The following is a 22500-nucleotide window of genomic DNA, read 5'->3' as shown; positions in this document are numbered from 1 at the left end:
TTTATCCTGCAGAGGAGTTGCTTATATCTCGTGACAGTCCGTCTTTAGCTGTGCTCCATACGTGTCTCTCGCCTCTCCCCTAATCACTTTTAACCGTCATTACCAATTTGCAAATGATGGTGAATAACTACTCATCATGAGATGTACAGTATTTCGTAATATCTTTATTCTAATTATGTTTCCCATTGTAATCGTGCAATTTAATGCTTTGCATGGACGTGCGCTGGTGTGCGTTCATGAATGATAGAAGGATGGTGCGTGCACCTGCCAATATGACTGTTGACATGCGCTCTTAAAATAGCATATGAACAACTCGCCATTGACTTCTGACCAGGTTTAGGTGGTGTATGATAGCGATTTTTAGACAATGCGCGAGTCCCCTCCCTAGGTTGTTAATTGCCACACCCTTGGGCGCAATGCTTAAAAAATAAACGTGCAAAATACCGAATTCAACTTTCCGCGGGTGAATAACGAGTATTACGCCATGCGCTGGTGACCCAAAATACAGCCCACTAGAGCATGGAATGCTCTCAGAAGTCAAACATCCCGCTTTCCAGAGGATACAGGCAGCAAATACTATTCAGCTTTTCAGAGAATACAGGCTAGCCTAGAAATCTAGACGTACCCTAGCAAATGTAATTTGCTGCCCGGGCTAATCTAGCAACTCTCCGTTGGCTTGCAAACTGGAAAAATTAAACTTCGATAGGGGCCAATCACATCGTGTATAGAGACGTTAGGTGGGTTTAACATAATGGTTGATGGCAGAGTTGCAACTGTTCGGCTTGAATTCCCTGGTACTTGAAAACAAAGAAGATGCATGTTGCTGTTGGCGAACAGCGTGACACAATTTAAGCTTTTTTAAGTTGGCAAAAGTTTGAACTAGTCAACTAACTCCGCTGGTGGGAAAATGCACTGGGCCTCATGAGTTGTAGCGCTGTCCTATTGTATGCAGAGGGAATTTGAAAGACAACCAATTATCCCGCCCCTCGGACTGAGCACTGCCAACGGTGAGTCCCCAGACCCTACATTTTAATGTGAGTCTGGCTCGTCAGGCTAGATTCAGGCAGCAAACACTATTCAACTTTCCAGAGGATACAGGCAGCAAACACTACTATGAAGTCTCACAAATTGGCATGAATCCTACAGAGTCCTGCCTGGAAGCCACTTTAGACAGAAAGGTGTTGATTCGCTTACCACAGGTCCACAATGTTGCCATGGTAACCCAAACTGAGCGCCATCTTGGATGCCTTGGCCTCCCTGTGAACATTTACACAGTTAGAGTCCAGTGGGGTATACTAATGAACATAGTATGTAAGTTACTATAGAAATATATGCTCTGAATCAAACCTGGTGGGAACAGGTTTTGTACAGATTAAGTTTGGCATGGCATGCCCTTTTGATGAGAGGCCTGTTGGTATCGGAGCGCAAATAATTTGTGCAATTCACCGAGAGAGACTGATAAGACCACTGCTCGACATCTTGTCTTATCCTGATGACTTTTTGCTGGAGCGATATAGTTTTTCGCGTGAATCTTTAATATTTAAATAGCCTTCTCCAGCCCTACATTGCCAATGTTACTAATCGTGGACCTGGCCTCAGTTCACTGCAAACTATTTGCATAGCTCTCCGTTTTTTTGCGACGGATGGTTTTTTGTACAGTGTTGGAGATACTAAGCATATAGGGAAAGCTACGGTCTGCCGATCAGTGCGTAAATTCTTGCGCTAAAGCACTTGGTGCGTTTTCCTGGCGTTTTCCACTTTCCTGGCCACAAACCCATGAGGGTCATTAAAATGGGGTTTCACCAACTCGCAGGTCAGCATTATATGCTTTAAGTGTTCCCAAATAGCACAGAAATTACCCTTGTTGACTTGTCATCTGGGTGTTATGTTTCAGAATTTCCGAATGTCATTATAAATGTTCAGGTAGGTATACGCAGCCTATATTAGCCATGCATTTCCAATATCTTCATGATGGTTTGTTAATCACTGTTGATCTTGATTTTTTATCATTACTAGATGATATTTGATGCTTCCTACATGATCACTAATGTGGAGGCAATTGGCTGATTCGGTCCGCAATGCCAGGATGTATTGAATCCAATTTCAGCTACAAATTTCAACAGTGCGTTGCATTATGAGCATATATCAGAGACCATCTGCCGACTGTCAGCCCTCTTACGATTGGCTTAAAATAAAGTGGTTATTTAAATGCAGGTGTGACAAATATGTTATGACAATTTAAATGCTGGACTGACAAAGGCCAATACGATGGTGGGAAAAGCTTACCAGTTTGTATGACGTTTTATATTTAATCTTGACTTGATCAGATGATAGTTGGGGCCCATCAGAGTATATCTTTGTAGAATAACAGGTTATGTGATAGGAACGTTAAGAAAGCTTAACTGAGATATTAATAGATTCATAGTTCAAATATTTAGGATCGTGCTTTTGTCATGAAACTTACGCATTAACGCAGTCAGCGATCCGCTGCCAGGCTTTATTTCTCTGATATTTCTCTGATACTTCTCTTTATTTCTTTCTTCATTATAACAGCTTTTTCCTCATCTTAACTTTCCAGGAGGACCTGGAGTTCGAGGTCGGTGAAATATGTGGCCCTTTTCGCCATTTTGATCAGGATTTCCATGATCCATACATCACGTCTTTATAGGTTGGGCGTGGACGCTCACAACCCTGCGTTAACCAACCCCGTGTTGATTGAACTAATTCATAACCGGTACGGTGGAACTGACAGCTCTGGTTTCGTCTGGTTTAGTCGGCGCAGGGTCAATCAGTTCAGCGGAAAGCCAATGGAGTTCAGAGTTAATTCTGTTTGTTAAACCTCCGTTTGTGGGGGGCGCTGTGGCGCAGCAGGCTACAGCGCCCGTACCATATACGGGTCCAAGTGCCCACGGGGACCCAGGTTCGAATCCGACCTGCGGTCATTTCCCGATCCCACCCCATCTCTCTCTCCCACTTGCTTCCTTTCTCACTCTCCACTGTCCTGTCCAAATAAAGGCAAAAAAGCCCCAAAAAATATACATAAAAAAAAAAAAAACCTCCGTTTGTGGAATACCCCACAGGTTTACCAGGTGCGTTTACACAGGTAAAGTCCAGGTTTAGCAGGTGCACTGACGGTATTCTCTGACTGTGTTTTACCTGATGCGCTTGATACAATGCTCCAGGTCACTGGTCACCTCCATTAGCCAGCCCTGTTCATGTCTTTTCCTCAGCGGGGCCTCATCAACCTAAGAGGAGATAACATTTTCAAATAATACATAACACCCAGCTCTAGCTTCAACAGTGTCAAACACTTCTGTAATCTTACCACTATACAATTTACATCGACATACACAATACCACATATGCAGCAATGACCCCCACACCACATACCTCAGCAATGACCCCCACACAGCCAGCGATGACGGCAGCCTTGGCCTGCGCCCCACTCATGCCCCCGAGACCAGAGGTCACAAGTACGCGGCCCCTGAGGTCATCTGTGCCCAGGTACCTCCGACCAGCATTCAACACTGTCAGCTAAAACAACACAAGCATTCAACACTGTCAGCTAAAACAACTCAAGCATTTCAACACTGTCAGCTAAAACAACACAAGCATTCAACACTGTCAGCTAAAACAACACAAGCATTTCAACACTGTCAGCTAAAACAACACAAGCATTCAACACTGTCAGCTAAAACAAAACAAGCATTTCAGCACTGTCAGCTAAAACAACACAAGCATTCAACACTGTCATATACAGCAACACAGGCTGTTCTGTCCTTCAGGCAGTAAAGTTCATTTTATAATATAGTTATAAATAAATATAGTTTTATTTAGACTTCAATTTTGATGTTAAAATAAAAAGTCTGAATAAAAACTAAAAGTCTATGAAAACATGGGCATTCAACACTGCCAGATACAGCAACACAGGCATTCAACACTGCCAGATACAGCAACACAGGCATTCAACACTGCCAGATACAGCAACACAGGCATTCAACACTGGCAGATACAGCAACACAGGCATTCAACACTGCCAGATACAGCAACACAGGCATTCAACACTGCCAGATACAGCAACACAGGCATTCAACACTGGCAGATACAGCAACACAGGCATTCAACACTGCCAGATACAGCAACACAGGCATTCAGGGGATTGCTAAAGCTGACATTCAAGTTACAGTGCAATAGACCTCTCACACAACTTCTGTATTTTGTATTTCTTTGTGGAAATAGTGTTTCCCTGGACCACACTTTGAGAAACACTGCTCTAAACCATACATGGGCAATATACAGCCCGCGGGCCGGATCCGGCCCGCATAGTGCTTCAATCCGGCCTCCGCAATGAGCTTGATGCGCTCGCAATTTGAATGAAACACACGCCGCCTTTATCCGAACTGTGATCCTGCTATTAAAAACACTCCAACAGATGTCGCTGTGTGAAATTACAATTTGAAACTCTACTTCTCTTCTTCATTCCTCAAAGTAACAAATTTTAAACGGCCGGCGGCATAAACAATTTGTCAAAATGAGTGCAGTAAAAAAGAGAAAAGTTGACTCTGAATGTCGAGCATTCAATAAAGAATGGATGTCAAAATATTTTGTCACAAACGTTGGATCAAAGGTAATTTGTCTGATATGTCAGGAGAGCATCGCTGTCTTTAAAGGTAAACTATGCAGTATTGGCAATTTCCTTACTGTTTTCTCAGTTTTTGCTTCTTGTTCGCTGGCTTTGTCATGACGAATATCTGAGAAACTCCATCGCTACCTTTTTCTAGCCGGTGCCTGGCGTGTATGTGTATTTGAATGCAGTAAAGCAATTTGTTACACTCGTTATACTTCCTCACACTGAGGCCGTCGGCCCGCCGGCCCACAGTTGCAAGGGTGGTTTTTCCGCTCACAGGCGCTAGGGGGAAGAGAGACGGCCACCATTTAACCCGAAAAAAGTCATATAACCATTCCAATGACTCTGAAGCTGGTAAATGAAGGTAAATTAAGCGAAAAAACTTGCATATTAAGCTAAAAAAACTGCATAGTGTGCCTTTAAAGAATACAATATTAGCAGGCACTTTAATACTAAACATGCTAATTATGCCGTGAATTTCTCCGCAAAGGAGAGGGAAGAAAAAGCCACGAGATTGTCCTCCAACTTAACTGCAGAATATTTTTACCAAGCAGTCTAATGTACAGGAGTCAGCAACAAAAGTGAGCTATATGGTGTCACACAAAATCACCAAACACAGCAAACCATTTTCAGATGGTGAGTTTGTAAAAGACTGTATGGTAGAGGCAGCTAGCATACTGTGCCCTGACAGCAAAATTCAGTTCAAAAATGTGAGCCTGTCTCGCCGTACAGTTACTCGTCGCATCGATAATTGATGATGAGCTGACATCTGCATTGCTAAAAAGGGCCACTGATTTCACATACTTTTCAATAGCGCTGGATGAGAGCACCGATATTAAAGACACTGCCCAGCTGCTTATATTCATCAGAGGTATTACTGACACTTTTGACATAATGGAGCAATTTCTTGAGATGGAATCAATGAAGGGGACGACAAGGGGTTCAGACCTCTATGATACGGTGTCAGGATGCATGCAGAGAATGAACCTACCGTGCGGGTGAAGTTACTGAACGTGACCACTGATGGCTGTCCAAACCTCACCGGGGCTGTTGCATAGGATACAGGACAGGGTGAGAGAGGATGACCCCAACTCAACTTTGATTTTCTTGCACTGTATCATTCATCAGGAGGCCTTGTCTAAGTCGGTGTTAAAGCTTGATCACGTCACCAAAACTGTGGTGAAACTTGTCAATTTCATCAGGGCCCGGGTGCTTAACCACCGCCAGTTTATCCAGTTGTTGGAGGAAAGTGAGGCAGAACACACTGATGTCCCATACCACTCAAACGTCCGCTGGCTGAGCCTGGGCACAGTGCTACGCCGTGTGTGGGACCTGAGAGGTCAGATACGGGTGTGTGGGCCCTGAGAAGTCAGATAGGGGTGTGTGGGACCTGAGAGGTCAGATAGGGGTGTGTGGGACCTGAGAGGTCAGAGGTCAGATAGGGGTGTGTGGTACCTGAGAGGTCAGAGGTCAGATAGGGGTGTGTGGGACCTGAGAGGTCAGATAGGGGTGTGTGGGACCTGAGAGGTCAGATAGGGGTGTGTGGGACCTGAGAGGTCAGAGGTCAGATAGGGGTGAGAGGTCAGAGGTCAGATAGGGGTGTTTCTGGAGAATGTTGGGAAGGCTGGTGACTTTCCAGAACTTGAAGATTCCGATTGGACGCTTGACTTTGCCTTTGCTGTGGATTTAATGGGCCATTTGAATGACCTCAATCGGAAGCTGCAGGGGAAGGATGTGTTCGTGCACGAACTGTATTCCTACGTGCGAGCATTCAGAGCAAAGCTGACCCTGTTTTCCCGACAAATGACAAACAAGAGCTTTACACATTTCCCAACTCTCGCCACAATGAAGGATGTGCCATCCCGACTCACTGTCAAATACACCACTGCACTCGAGGATCTGCACACTGAATTCAACAGGCGTTTCTCTGATTTCGGAAAGATTGAAAAAGAGATGGAGCTGGTGTCCACCCCCTTTTCTTTTGACAGCGACCAAGCGCCTCCGGAGGTTCAGCTTGAGTTGATTGACATGCAGTGTGATCCCACTCTCAAGGAGAAATTCACCTCGTCATCATTGGACAGGTTTTACGGTGCATTGAACGAGGGCAAGTACCCTAACATGCGGAAGCATGCGCAAAGGATGCTCGTCTTATTCGGTTCCACGTATGTATGCGAGCAGACTTTCTCTGTGATGAATTTTAATAAGTCACGCGAGCAGACTTTCTCTGTGATGAACTTTAATAAGTCACGCTACAGATCACGACTGACCGACGCACACCTGTCATCCGTGTTGCGCATCTCAACGTCAAACACGACCCCAGATTTCGATGACTTAGTGAAGAAAGGCGACCGCCTCAATTGTTCACATTGAGTTACAGAACACCGACAAATAGCTCATCTAAGTTGCATAGGCCGAAATACATTGTTCTAAAGTAGGCCTAGCCAAAGTTCCATTAAGTTACCCTTGATTGATGATGTTATTTTTCATGTTGGCCTTTCTTATACATGTCCCGTAGATGGTGATGATACAGCTAAATCAAATTTAAATTGTGTGAGATACAAAGGCCTATTCCATGTTGTCCTTTAGATTTTTCAAGCAAACATACGTGTGATGAAGTTGATCTGCACTTAAATTGTGTTCTATTTCAACGATTTAAACAAAATATGTGAAAGAAATTACAAAACAAAATGAATAATCACAACGTAAATACGCTGAATATGTTTTTTCATTGATGAAGGTCTCCCTCTGGTAGCCTCAATTAAATTTGATAATTCCAAGCCAGATTGCTTGAAGTCTGTATGTCAATGTAACCTGCACACATACATTTGGAGTTTTGGTAATAGTTCTCTATCTTGAATATAGCTACAGCTGGAATGAAAGTTGAACAATATCGGGTAGTGTAGGAAATGAATTCTTGAAAGTAAATCCAGATATTGTAACCTTAGAGTAGCAGGTCAGACTGGCCTAGCAAAAATGAATATCAGGCCTTGAAATAGGATGGCAATTGTCCAAAGTTTGGCCCTCCGCTTACTTTGCCAAAGTAACTGTGGCCCTCAGACTAAGGGCTGTATTTTGGGCCACCAGCACATGGCGTAATACTCGTTATTCATTCGCGGAAAGTTGAATTCGTTATTTTGCACGTTTATTTTTTAAGCATTGCGCCCAGGGGTGTGGCAATTAACAACCTAGGGAGGGACCTAGCGCATTGTCTAAAAATCGCTATCATACACCACCTAAACCTGGTCAGAAGTCAATGGCGAGTTGTTCATATGCTATTTTAAGAGCGCATGTCAACAGTCATATTGGCAGGTGCACGCACCATCCTTCTATCATTCATGAACGCACACCAGCGCACGTCCATGCAAAGCATTACAAATTGCACGATTACAATGGGAAACATAATTAGAATAAAGATATTACGAAATACTGTACATCTATACTATTCACCATCATTTGCAAATTGGTGATGACGGTTAAAAGTGATTAGGGGAGAGGCAAGAGACACGTATGGAGCACAGCTGAAGACGCACTGTCACGAGATATATGCAACTCCTCTGCAGGATAAACGTTGTTTTATTCAGTCATTTGAGCAACATTAGGGTAAGTGTTGCTTTTTCCAGCCTATGTTTTCGATGGTAACCCATTGTCAGTCAATAGTGAAAGTAACTGCATATAACTGTCTTGTCGTTGACTGACTCCTTGGTGAAGTTAGTTTCACTTTGCCAATGAGTTCAAATAATAGACCAGTGCAAATGTGTGAAGGCTATGCTAGGTTTTAGTAAAGCATGGTTTAAGAATGACTATTCCATACGGTCTCGCAAGCAGCCTCCTTCAAATGCGCCGTTGAATGCCAAAATACCGATGCATTTATTTGACATATCGCGCGTTGCGCCGTTAAAGGGAATGACAGATGTCATTCTCATTGGTTTAAAATGATGTTACGCCCCAAACACACCCATATGACTGATTAAAAGACCTAGGAACACCTTGTTACACCATGCGCTCCACTTTTGAGAACGAAACCCCTCACAATGTGAACTGGACATCCTACTAAATTTGAATAGACTTTTGACGAGTGACGATGCACTTTAGAATGTCATGATAGGGCCCTTAAACTGTTGCCCACCCCTGCTCTAAACTATACACACTTTATTCCTCAGCAGCAGACTATGGTGCTTTAGTAAAGCAGTTTAGATAGATAGATAAAGAGAGAGAGATAGATAAATAGATACTTTATTGATCCCCAGGGGAAATTCAAGGTCTCAGTAGCATACAGACAACACACACACACACATTCACTAACAGCAGAAAAAGTAATTAAAAGTATATATAAAAAACACAACGAAGCAATAAGGACAGTAGAAGATAAAGAATATACTAAATATACTAAAGTGTTATACTAAATAACACTTAATCTAAATAAATTCTAAAAAACAGTATCCACATAGTGGGTGATTAATCAATCAAGAGGCGCTTGCAATGACTGAGGCAGGGACTGAGCCTGTGATTCTCTGTGCATAAGGTAAGGTAAGGTAAGGTGCTCTGTGTGAATGAGTGTCATGGTGATGGTGCAAATGAGTAAGTCAAACAGTGCAACAGTGCAAGAATAAAGTCTATATATCTATATATATAACTATATTAAGAAAGGTATAAGTGTGGTCACAGTTCGGCTGTGGCATGGAGGAAGGGGTTATGCATATGTGCTAATATAGCACGCAAACAGTGAGGCAGAAGACAGTGGTAAAAAGTGCCTAGTGGACAGACAGTTCAAGACATGGAGGTGGTGAAGAGGCAGACAGACTATGCGGAGAAGTCTATTTCTCCTCTTCCCTTAAGTGAAGCAATATCCTCTAAACTATACACACATTATGTCTATAATGCTTTAGTAAGGCAGTTTATATCCTCTCAACTATACATTATGTGTAAGTGCACACGCTAATGATTTGTCATTCTAGTTAATAGTTCAGTAACAGTTAGCCTGATGCTTATGGACAAATTCCTTGTGAAAAAATGTGTACCCTTTAAAGGAGAATTCCGGTGTGATATTGACCTAAAGTGTATTGAAACATGATACCGAGTGTGAACGTATGTCTCATAGCCCATCTTGGCTTGTCCCCTGCACTCCAAAATCTGGCGCTAGTTAGCCGATGCTACCATCAGCTTTTTCAATGGTGGTGCTTCGGCATCGGGCTAGCCATGCAAATAAATCACTGTTTTACACCATTTACGAGGCTCAATGTATCTCCACACTTCATTGGTAGACTTACAAGGGCCCTGACATTTAAAACGATACATTGAGAACTTTGAAAAAGCACTGGTAGTTTACTTACAAGACGATTTATACAGACAGTATCTTCACGAAGTTTAGCGTGCTTTAAAAGTGTATATTTTGTCTTTGAAAATGGTTAAGTTTCAGGAAGTAAACCAGCGTTTGAATTGGGCGTGACCATTAGGGACTGTTCGTTATTTATAAAAGGGACCACCGGAGGGATTTTCAGTGCTTCTGTCAAAAGTTGCATGACCCTCCCTTGCCTGCAGGCAATTTTTCATTGACCCTCCAACAGAATTTCCAAAAAAGACATGACCCTCCCCGGCCAATCATTAATGTCTTCGGCCCGCGCTCATTTGCGCTATGAAAACACGCTGACATAGGCTAACATTCTTATATCAACCTCTGCTTTCTGATCTTACACATCACACTCCACCAAGATGGTGGCCATTTCAGTAGATTTACTCACTAACATTGTTGTGGAAACACAATAAGCATGGATACTAAATGCACACTTCCTGCATAACTGCATAGCCTACTTGAAATAAGTTGCTCCTCTAGTAAATAGTATTCACATGAAATAAAACAATAAAACATTGAGAACATTCAACAAAGCACACTGGGTAATAACAAATTCAACACATGAACTGGTTGCTATCGACTCGTCTCTAGGCTTCCTTAGTCATTGTAAAGCTGCCGAAGCTGAACATTAACCAAAACTACATTTCTCAGATAAGCGTCAATTTGGGAGCTTGCATGCTACCATTCCTTCTCAAATGACTTGAAAAGGCTGTTTGCACAATTTCACAAATAATCACAGGGACCGAAACATACCTAACGTGCCAACTTTTTTCCGGGTTTATCACGTATTTTAACTTTTCCCCCTGTCTTGCCTTTTTAATATTTTCCCGTAGAATATCCCATATACTCTCATAACATTAGTCCTGCCATCTGGCCTGTCTCTGTGTTGTCCTGTTGTTACCCCCTTGCCCTTCCAGCGAAACAGATGAATCATCGTTTTGCTTGCTTGAATGAGAATTTAGAGTGATGTTAACCTATTTAAGTTAACGGCGTGGTTGTCGTGAGAGCACGATTCATTGGCGCTTGCATGTTTGGCCGTATGTCTTTGTGCGCACCTGCCTGTACCATCAGGCTACTCAGCTACGAGTAGACAAATAATTTCCCCTGTTTGTATATTCACTCCAAGTTGGCCTACCATAACTTACCAACTTTACACTGTAGACCATAAACTGGCTATGTATATGAAATAACCAAATTTGTTCAACTTTATGAAGCAGACTAACTGCTAATTGGAATGTAACACATTTTTGTTTGCAGGAGAGAGAATGACAGCGATTATTGCACTTGTTGCTGGTTACCAATAAATACTATATATTTTTTGCAAACAACAAAAACAGAAAGGATGGAGACAGCAAAGCTAGATATGGGCAGGAACAAGGTTAATTGGTAGAAATGCTTGTCAAAACGTTAGGAGCTGGATGTGTGGATGAATGAAGCACAAGTATGTTTTACTACAGTATGTTAAGCATCCACACTGTTTAAAGTTAGGCTACACGGTAAACTAAAAGTAAACCAAAGGCGAATGTAGCCTTTTTAGGGCTGTATAAAGTTGCCCAAATGAATATAGGCTGTTAGGCGTGAATAAAGTAGGCTTTGTTGCTCCAACACTTCCAACGTTAACGGGGACGAATGTTGACATTGTCCCGTATTTTGGGTGAGAAACCCGGGAAATCTCCCTTATTTTCAATGTTCAATGTTGACAGCTATGGGATGAAAGAGAACGTTATATGGCGACAGAAATCAACAATCAAACAAGCCACTTTGATCAGTGACAGATAAGGGTTGGTAAGATGAGAAAATTTAAAATATGTTTAAACCTTTAAAACAAAACATGCCTGAGGTTTGATAAAGTGTATATTTTGTATTTCTGTTGTATTCATATTATTTAATATGACGTGTATGCTATTTTTTAACAAAAGATAGAACTAACAGACTGTTAAATTGTCAAAAATGACAAATATCTAATATTTCACACCTCCTAGAGTTCATGCAATTGCTCTCATGAAATTATTAGTTTATTTTATAATATCCTATGAGAATATGTTTTATTATATTTATTTCTAAATTTAAATTATATGGGTTTTTCATTGTACTGAGCAAGACCATATGCTGTAAACATCTTGTTTTCTGTCTATTCTTTGACCATTTGAGTAAAAATGGTTTAATCAACCATTATTACAGTAAAGTAGAGTATTAAATCATTCTCCATATTAATGTTTTTGAACATTATTAGTATTTTAGACAAAATACTGGTTACACCAACTGACATAAATCGGTTACACCAATTGACCATAAAACGTTTATAGCAATAGGACAAGAAACTGACACAGAAAATAGGCATCAAGGTAAACTGAATTGGATATTTTGATATGTATTCATGTCATTCAGCATATTCCATATCAAATATAATTTCATAACATCAATGAAGAAACTTGTGTTCTATTTGATTTCAATTCAGTGCTCATACAATTTCAGTCTATACCCACATTATTTTCAAAGTGAGTGAGATAAGGGCCCTATTTTCGCAATGCAAAACCTGGCGCAAAGCGTTTTATTATTCTGAAGCAAAGTTTTTTCCTATCTTACACTTCACTTTTATTAAATAATGCACCCAGGGGTGTGGCAATTACCGACATAAGGTGTGGTCTGGCACATGATCTAAAAATCGCTATCTTATACCGTCTAAAAAGCATTTCGCCTCTGACCAAGAAAAGCCTGGTCTATAGCGAAAGGCGCATATGAAACACAGCTGAAGACGCACTGTCACGAGATGTAAGCAGCAATTCCTCTGCAGAATAAATGTCCTTAGGTTATTTATTCAGTCATTCGAACATTATAGGGGGAAGTTTTGCTTTTTTCAGGCTATGTTTTTGCTGGTAACCCATTGTCAGTCAATATTGAAAGTAATTAACTGTGTATAACTGTTTTGTCGTTGACTATGACACCACAGTGAAGTTAGTTTAACTTTGCCTATATGTTCAATTAATAGACAAGTGCAGATGTGTGTAGCCTATACTCTACTCGGTTTTAGTAAAGAATGGCTTAGTGGAATACCTGTTCCATACGGTCTTGCGTACAAGCAGATTCCTTCAAATACACTGCTGACTATCAAAATACTGATGCGCTGTTTGAAGTTGCCCTGCTTGCTGCTAAAGGGAATGACAGATGTCCTCCTCATTGGTTTAAAGGATGTTAAGCCCAAAACACACCCATGACTGATTAAGAAACATAAGAGCCACCTTTTTGCGCCAGGCACCTGACGTTTGAGAACAAAACCACCCCGAATGTGGACTGGACAAACCCCTAAATGTATTTACGCTATTTGCTAGTGACCATGCATTTTATATTGCTAAATTAGGGCCCAAAGTGTGTGTGAGAGAGAATAAGAGTGAATGAAAGAGTGGGTATGATCATTTCTTAACAACCAACCAACAGCAGGATCTGCGTTCACATGCACTCTGTGGCGAGACAAGTCTTTCTTACTTGTAAGTGGCATCCATTGGGGGACAAGAGGTACATTTTATATATAATAAATGTATTTATATTATTTATTTATAATTTGAACATACTGTTTACACACATCATAATACAATATTAAAAAATAATTATGGAAGTTTAAATTTAAAATGAAAAGCTTTGACATTTCAAAAATTGCTTAAATTGCAATCTAATTAAACCCTTTTAAAGCTATTGTTCATGCTAAACAGTTAGTCACTATTTCAATTATAAAAATAATATAATTGCCACCTAAAATTGCATACTCTTGGCCCTGAATCTGATCAAACTGGTCTCAAACAGAAGAGTGTCAAATTGTGTAACCGGTTACACCATTTGACATTTATATTTAAAAGCAAAATTTGCAGGCATTATTATGGACAACTATGTACACACTTCACCTTTATGTGAATATTCAAACACAGATTTTACATTAAATTGAATATTTTATGATTATTATGATTTATCAACATTTTTAAAAGGTCATACCATGTAACCTAAGCTTGCCTGGCCATGGCCTAAAAACACTATTATGTTACTTTAAGAGAGTTGCTAACCTTGAGTTGGGGTCTTGAAGGGTCCTTCTCTATGACCTAATTTCCTGTCACATGATTCTCTGACATAATACATACAAAATTGCTCCTTAAATGGTGGTTACACCACTTGACATTTTAAGTGGTTGATGTGACAGACACGATTCCCCATATCAATTCAAACATTCAGAACAATGGGGTTTCATTACTTGTATTAAATATAGTTCTTGTGCAAGATCATGCCAGATTATTTTAGAAGGGATTTTGGAGAGAATTTCACATTTTTTTCAGCAAGTGTAATTATTTGGTTCATGTTTTTGTGGTTACACTGTGTTGACAATTTTACCCAAATTCAGTTAATCCAAAACTTTAAGATTAGGGTTTGATGAAGATGATATTTGAAAATAATTTGTCAAATTATTTTAACATTTTAAAAATTTTAAATGTATGTAACCCATATGTACACAAAAAAAATGAGCGTCACATCATTGACCCAAATACAAAAGTTGGGTGACCCCCCCCCCCCCCTCTGAGAGAAAGTGGATTAGAACATTATGTCCAATATTCCAATATGTGTTTTAATGTTCTGCATTTCTCATTAGTGGGTCACTTTGATGCTAAAAGTATGATTCTATGTAATGACTGTATGATATCTGTACTGTCCCTGTGTATATCTGTGTGTGACTGTGTTTAGAGATAAGCAGGAATATTATGACTTTGCAGTGTTTCACTGTTCTGCATGGCTGCGTCAGTAGCTATCTGCTCCGGATCGCCAGGCTGCCACTAATCAGGGTCTGATTCAGTGTAGTACACGTGAGATGGGATGACCAACGCCATATCCCGTCAGCCTGGAAGAATACTTAAACCCTAACTATTTCCTTGTCTAGTTAGAGCAGCTGATGGATCTTTAGGTGAAGTCATGCTGTCTCTCCCTTGATGCGCATCATTGTAAATAAACTCTGTTCCTGATTTTTCATACTATTGGTCTGACTGGGTCTCTATTAAATCTATGGTATCAAAATTACCATCACCTCCTAGACAAAAAAAGTTGGGTGACCCTCCCCTCAACAAAGAATAAAGAGACATGACCCTCCTCTATTTTCCTCCGGTGGCCCCTTCAATAAATAACGAACAGTCCCTTAGTGCTCTTTTGTTCTGTCGGCCAATCAGCTGTATGCTAGAAGTGACCTCATGGCTACTTATACTGAACCAGCATGCTGTTTGTTTACCTCTCGTCTGGCAGCAGAGGAGCTAGATCGTCAGATATCAGATGCTATCTCCACAGTTACATTTGATTATCTCTCGTCTGGCAGCAGAGGAGCTAGATCGTAAGATATCAGATGCTATCTCCACAGTTACATTTGACTATCTCTCGTCTGGCAGCAGAGGAGCTAGATCGTCAGATATCCGATGCTATCTCCACAGTTACATTTGATTATCTCTCGTCTGGCAGCAGAGGAGCTAGATCGTCAGATATCCGATGCTATCTCCACAGTTACATTTGATTATCTCTCGTCTGGCAGCAGAGGAGCTAGATCGTAAGATATCAGCAGCAGAGGAGCTAGATCGTAAGATATCCGATGCTATCTCCACAGTTACATTTGACTATCTCTCGTCTGGCAGCAGAGGAGCTAGATCGTCAGATATCCGATGCTATCTCCACAGTTACATTTGATTATCTCTCGTCTGGCAGCAGAGGAGCTAGATCGTAAGATATCAGCAGCAGAGGAGCTAGATCGTAAGATATCCGATGCTATCTCCACAGTTACATTTGACGGGGATAAAGACCGCAAAATGGAAAAAATCTGTAACTTTGACTGCAAATGTTATGGAAGAAGAAAGGAAAACTCTCTCCTTGGTACACGTTCGTGTAGTCACAAACTTTCTCCAGAGTTTATGTACAACATACGCTTGGATTCTCTGGCTGCCGAAAGAGAGTGGCAGGACATGCGAATAATTAGGCATCTTGAAGCAAACAGACGTACTTCAGAGATGACAACATCAACCAAAAAGCTCCCGAAAAAAAGAAAGTGTGCCCGGACGACTTATTGCATTGGAGGCACTGATGTCTGCAGGAACACCTTTCTGTTTCTTATGGGGTAAGTTATCTACTTTGCGTTTTGTGTCCATTCAAAATAACATGGTTTGCAAATGTGATCTTATGTTTGTTTTAGACTACTTTATCCATTGCTACTAGCTGGTTCTGTAACCCATTACAGATAGTTTCGATGGGTCATTAGCATCATATGACGACTAGTTTCGATGGGCAATTAATTTGAATAATGTGTGAATGTCTTGTATTGACTGATGGCAGGTACCTGGTGCCTTGTCATTGTCTGTGATTATGTGTGTGTGATTATGTTTATATTGTCATGTTTATAAGAGGTTTAATGTACACTGTGGGTCTAGAGAGCGCTGCAATTTCAAATCTTGTATACATCCTGTTTTTTGGTAATCAAAACAAACAAAGTATCTTCTAATTCATCATCCATCAAATAACACACATAGTAACTGCAATAGTTAACCATGGTTCAGACCACTACAACACACTCTGCACTGCAGGCTGACAGATCAGTGACCGTGACAGGGGGGAGGGTTGATCTTAATGTCATGCAAATGAGGACCATTGTGTTCCCCTCTCATGGATTCAGGGAGAAAGTAGCCAATCTGTCTTGCCTGATTTCTCAGCTTGTAGCTTTGAGATGTGTATACATTAAAATGGCTACAACTTCTTCCAATGTTATCGGATTTCCATGTGTAAGACATTGTTAGAAAGCTTAAAACCTACACTTTCAGAATCTGTGAATAACTCAAAATGCCTCAAAACGTACTTGCGACCCTCAATTCCACGCCTGGTCACATATGGCAAGGTGTTAGGGTATGAAAGGAGTTAACGTTATTAAAGTGGCTTGTCTTGCTTCTTACCATGGTTCCATGAACAATCCCTTGAGGCCCAATGTAGCAGTAGCTTCCAGCAGTCATCTGACCATACCTAAGGTTAAATTAAGGTCACAAATATGTTTAGAATATATAACCATATAAGGGGTGATTATTGGGTTCCAAGTAAATTGAAAGAATCTTTCTCTTAAGTGGGAAACGGCCGAAGGTCACTGAACACAACGCATAAACAAACCAAATTTCACATTTCTACTACAGTTACTATTGGCTATCTAACTCATGCAGAGCAGCTATGGTAACTGTGTAGCGATGGTAACTCATGCAGTGCAGCTATGGTAACTATGGTAACTCATGCAGTGCAGCTACGGTAAGTCATGCAGTGCAGATATGGTAACTATGGTAACTCATGCAGTGCAGCTATGGTAACTATGGTAACTAATGCAGTGCAGCTATGGTAACTCATGCTGTGCAATGTGGTGGCTAGAGTTTGTTAGGGTTGTTAGGACTAGTCAGATTGAACTCCGTTGAGCAGTCTTACATGGTCACCCCCAGAGCAAACATCTTCTCGTATTCGTCTCTGGAGGAGTAGTTGGGAATGACCTGCAACACAGAGGGACATTAGCCCAGAAGCTCACACCAACAAGCGGCATAACAACATGAACATGTGAGATAGCAGACAGGAAGCTCACACCAACAAGCGGCATAAAAACATGAACATGTGAGATAGCAGACAGGAAGCTCACACCAACAAGCGGCATAACAACATGAACATGTGAGATAGCAGACAGGAAGCTCACACCAACAAGCGGCATAAAAACATGAACATGTGAGATAGCAGACAGGAAGCTCACACCAACAAGCGGCATAAAAACATGAACATGTGAGATAGCAGACAGGAAGCTCACACCAACAAGCGGCATAACAACATGAACATGTGAGATAGCAGACAGGAAGCTCACACCAACAAGCGGCATAACAACATGAACATGTGAGATAGCAGACAGGAAGCTCACACCAACAAGCGGCATAACAACATGAACATGTGAGATAGCAGACAGGAAGCTCACACCAACAAGCGGCATAACAACATGAACATGTGAGATAGCAGACAGGAAGCTCACACCAACAAGCGGCATAAAAACATGAACATGTGAGATAGCAGACAGGAAGCTCACACCAACAAGCGGCATAAAAACATGAACATGTGAGATAGCAGATAGGAAGACAGGAAGAAAAAGAGGCGTGACAGATGAGTGTTACCATGCCGTTGGTGATGACACAGCGGGGGGAGGACGGCAGGCTGGGGAAGAGGCCGAGGGGATGACCGCTGTACATGACCAGAGTCTGCTCCTCGGTCATCACGCTCAGGTAGTGCATGACCAGCCGGAACTACATACACACACACACACACACACACACACACACACACACACACACACACACACACATGGTCTGACCAAAGTCTTCTATTGTTATTATGCTGAAGTAGTGCATAATCAGGGCCATGACCAAGATGGCTGTTGAGTGCTAAGTTACCAGAGCCAAGATGGCTGCTGTCTATTTATCTGAGCCAAGATGGCCTCTGTCTGTTTATCTGAGCCAAGATGGCTGCTGTCTGTTTATCTGAGCCAAGATGGCTACCTGAGCCCATGTAGCTGCTGAGTGCTTACATGAGCCTAGCATTCCATTGACCCCCATTCATTTTGATGTCACTTTAACAGAAAATAAGTTTACATCTGAAGCATTTAAAGACACTATTTGTTCATTGTTTATTTCTAAAGAAACACAACAATCTATGAAAGGCTCCATTACCTTGTATCCTACGCTATGACCCCATAGCCTCAGTGTCTGTAAAGAGGTAGGGGTAGGCTAAAAATGATGTCATGACCATGCGACTTTCTGTCGCACATTAGAGAATTAATTGAGAATTGATTCAAATTTCTCTCGGCGCAGCTGCCAGAACAGTTACAAATTTCAGACAGGTTGCTCACGTCCCATCTATGTCTTCAAGCTCAGCTGCGCATCACAATGAGCCATCACCGGAAAAGTGGCTCTAACATCTTCAAGCTCAGCTGCGCGTTACAATGAGCCATGACCGGAAAAGCGGCTCTTCACTTCACTTGTCTCCTTCGAAGTCTATGGGGTCTCTGTGTCCATTTCTAAGTTACCAGAGCCAAGATGGCCGGTGAGTGCTAAGTTACCAGATGGCCGGTGAGTGCTAAGTTATGGCCGGTGAGTGCTAAGTTATGGCCAGTGAGTGACCCCCATTCATTTTGGTGTCACTTTAACAGAAAATAAGTTTACATCTGAAGCATTTAAAGACACTATTTGTTCATTGTTTATTTCTAAAGAAACACAACAATCTATGAAAGGCTCTATTACCTTGTATCTTACGCTATGACCCCATAGCCTCAGTTTCTGTAAAGGGGTAGAGGTAGGTGCTAGTACTTAGTGAGTGCTAAGTTATGGCCGGTGAGTGCTAAGTTATGGCCGGTGAGTGCTAAGTTATCAGATGGCCGGTGAGTGCTAAGTTATGGCCGGTGAGTGCTAAGTTATCAGATGGCCGGTGAGTGCTAAGTTATCAGATGGCCGGTGAGGGCTAAGTTATGGCCGGTGAGTGCTAAGTTATGGCCGGTGAGTGCTAAGTTATCAGATGGCCGGTGAGTGCTAAGTTATCAGATGGCCGGTGAGTGCTAAGTTATCAGATGGCCGGTGAGGGCTAAGTTATGGCCGGTGAGTGCTAAGTTATGGCCGGTGAGTGCTAAGTTATCAGATGGCCGGTGAGTGCTAAGTTACCAGATGGCCGGTGAGTGCTAAGTTACCAGATGGCCGGTGAGTGCTAAGTTATGGCCGGTGAGTGCTAAGTTACCAGATGGCCGGTGAGTCCTAAGTTACCAAATGGCCGGTGAGGGCTAAGTTATGGCCGGTGAGTGCTAAGTTATGGCCGGTGAGTGCTAAGTTATCAGATGGCCGGTGAGTGCTAAGTTACCAGATGGCCGGTGAAAGCTAAGTTATGGCCGGTGAGTGCTAAGTTATGGCCGGTGAGTGCTAAGTTATCAGATGGCCGGTGAGTGCTAAGTTATGGCCGGTGAGTGCTAAGTTACCAGATGGCCGGTGAGTGCTAAGTTATCAGATGGCCGGTGAATGCTAAGCAGTGTTGGGAGTAATGCGTTACAAAAGTAATGCAATAGTAGTGTAATGCCTTACAATTCAGAGACAGTAATATTATAATGTAACAAATTACTTTGAAATAAGTAATGCATAGTACATTACGATTTTGTAATAAGTAATGCATAGTACATTACGATTTTGAAGTAACTTGCCCAACACTGGTGCTAAGTTATGGCCGGTGAGTGCTAAGTTATCAGATGGCCGGTGAGTGCTAAGTTATCAGATGGCCGGTGAGTGCTAAGTTATGGCCGGTGAGTGCTAAGTTATCAGATGGCCGGTGAGTGCTAAGTTATCAGATGGCCGGTGAGTGCTAAGTTATCAGATGGCCGGTGAGTGCTAAGTTACCAGAGGCAAGATGGCCAGTGCTTACCTGAGCCCAGTTGCTGAACACTTGTCCGTTCCCACCGTAAGTCACCAGCTCTTGAGGAAACTGAAGCCAGAGCACATGAGTCCGGTAAGACTCATTTTCATACATTTTAACACTTGAGTACATGAACTCACTGGCATTTCAACTTATTATGACATGAACACATGAACTCGCGTATGAACACATGAACTTACACATGAACACATGAACTCACATATGAACACATGAACTCACATATGTCTACATGAACTCACTTATGATCACATGAATTCACTGGCATTTGACCTGACATTATCATATCACTCCTGCCACCAAGGTCAGACTACAAGAACATTCAGTCGTCAACCCTTTGCAGATGTGTGCATACATGCTGACCTTTGATACTGTGGACACATATGGTGTATTATATTGAGGTCCCATAGAGGCAGGCAGATTTTTATTTTTAAAGGCCGGTTATTTCATGGATCCAAGATACTATGCATCCTGATTAAGTTCCCTTGGCCTTTGGAATTAAAATAGCCCCACATCATCACATACCCTTCACCATGCCTAGAGATTGGCATGGTGTGCATTTCAGTTAGCGTATTAGCTGGTTTGATTTGCATTGAGCTCAATGAGCTGAAATACAAATCAAACCTGCTAATAGGCTTAACCCATAGAACCCTAAACTGTTTTAAGGGCATACACACATGCTATATATTGTTTTTTTCAGCAGAGTCTAGGCTACCCAAATCTGCCACAATGTCATGTATTAATACTTGCATTGATTTAATTTAGATTTTTAAATAATAAAAATACAAAAAGTATATTATAATAATACTTATATTTTGACATGTATCTCACCACTGCAAGCTGGCAGCTCAACTTGCCTTACATGTGTGTGTAGAGAAGACTGTCCTGAATCTGTCAATATCATTGCCATGGTGGAGGGATTCTCTGGGGCTGAACAATTTACACACATATGTGGTGTGCGTCTTACAGAAATAAATGGCATTTTTTTTATTTAGTGATGAAAAATTACCTTTCTGCGCTCCATATCTGTGACACAAACTGATCTGACCTGACTTGACCCGAGTTTGCGTGTTAGCCTGTGTGTGCCTATGGTGTGTGCACTCATAATGATTCTCTAAAACAACTTTTTACTGCATTGCCATGAACAAAGTAAAGGCAAAAAAGGTGTTTCTTTGTTGAACAAATTGGGATGCAATGTGAGACTTGAATTGGATGCCATGCAGGAATTTGCAGAGAAGTATAGCCTGTAAATATGATGCAATTTGATTTAATTCATGATTTTATTTATTTATTTTGATACTTGATCGTACAGACAAGTCTCGTTTGAAAGCCCCACTTCTGCTCTGTCACGCAATTAAGGTTTCATCTCGCTGCAATGAAGTTCTGGAGCAATGTAACAGAGAAGAAAGGGTGTGTTTTTTGACACACTTTGAGTTAATCGGGTTCTAAGGGTTAATGGAATGTGATGATGTGGGGCTATTTTAAGGGGGTGTATACTTATGTACCCTGTATTTTAATGAAGAATATTTATTTATTTACAATACATTATTCATTCACAAAGAAAGTTGATGTCCTTAAAGGTTTGAGTTTTCCTCATTTTTTAATTAAGGCATTAAGATCAATTTCCAAAAGATTTTTATTCCTCTTTTTAGTAAACGTTATCATGGGGGTGAGTACTTATGCAACCATTGGAATACCTGAATCTTCAGACGAGGTTTAAACAAATAAACAAACTAACAAACAAACAAACAATGTCCAAAGTGCTCCAAAGTGCATTAAGGGAACACTTAAATCATACACTGGATCGTAACTCTGACACTGTTTGGTTCTGAGCACAAGTAAAACTTTTGAGGCAAGTGTTTTATTTTACAAGAACTGTCAGACATTCTGTGAATGTAGTTTGAGAATGGAGGAAAGGGTGGAAGGTTTCAAAAAATGTGTTTTAACAATTGTGGAAAACCTAAGTGTTCCCTTAATTTTTTGAGCAGTATATTTCTGTGCAGAGGCAAATGCATCTCAAACACATGAAGGCTTTACATTACGTTAG

The 22500-nt window shown here is 41.3% G+C and overlaps 1 protein-coding gene across 1 annotated transcript in view; it reads right to left on the bottom strand.

The window, feature by feature from the left end:
- The window catches only part of uroc1 (urocanate hydratase 1), a 60637-nt gene that overhangs the window by 31631 nt on the left and 6506 nt on the right, over nucleotides 1–22500 (bottom strand). The window contains exons 4-10 of the mRNA XM_076267881.1: nucleotides 20445–20504; nucleotides 18164–18292; nucleotides 17442–17503; nucleotides 16931–16997; nucleotides 3391–3534; nucleotides 3157–3245; nucleotides 1195–1257 (exon numbers count right to left, since the gene is read on the bottom strand). Of these exons, the coding sequence (XP_076123996.1) occupies nucleotides 1195–1257; nucleotides 3157–3245; nucleotides 3391–3534; nucleotides 16931–16997; nucleotides 17442–17503; nucleotides 18164–18292; nucleotides 20445–20504 (614 nt within the window). The remainder of the gene's footprint in view (nucleotides 1–1194; nucleotides 1258–3156; nucleotides 3246–3390; nucleotides 3535–16930; nucleotides 16998–17441; nucleotides 17504–18163; nucleotides 18293–20444; nucleotides 20505–22500) is intronic.

Source organism: Alosa pseudoharengus, unplaced genomic scaffold (assembly GCF_046254945.1).
Source record: "Alosa pseudoharengus isolate Yale_2024_CS ecotype anadromous, Long Island Sound unplaced genomic scaffold, YU_APseudo_1.1 YU_APseudo_1.1_scf_5, whole genome shotgun sequence".
In the NCBI taxonomy this organism is placed as follows: Eukaryota; Metazoa; Chordata; class Actinopteri; order Clupeiformes; family Clupeidae; genus Alosa; species Alosa pseudoharengus.
The sequence above is the reverse complement of the archived record's forward strand: the minus strand, read 5'-3'. Positions and strand labels throughout refer to the sequence as shown.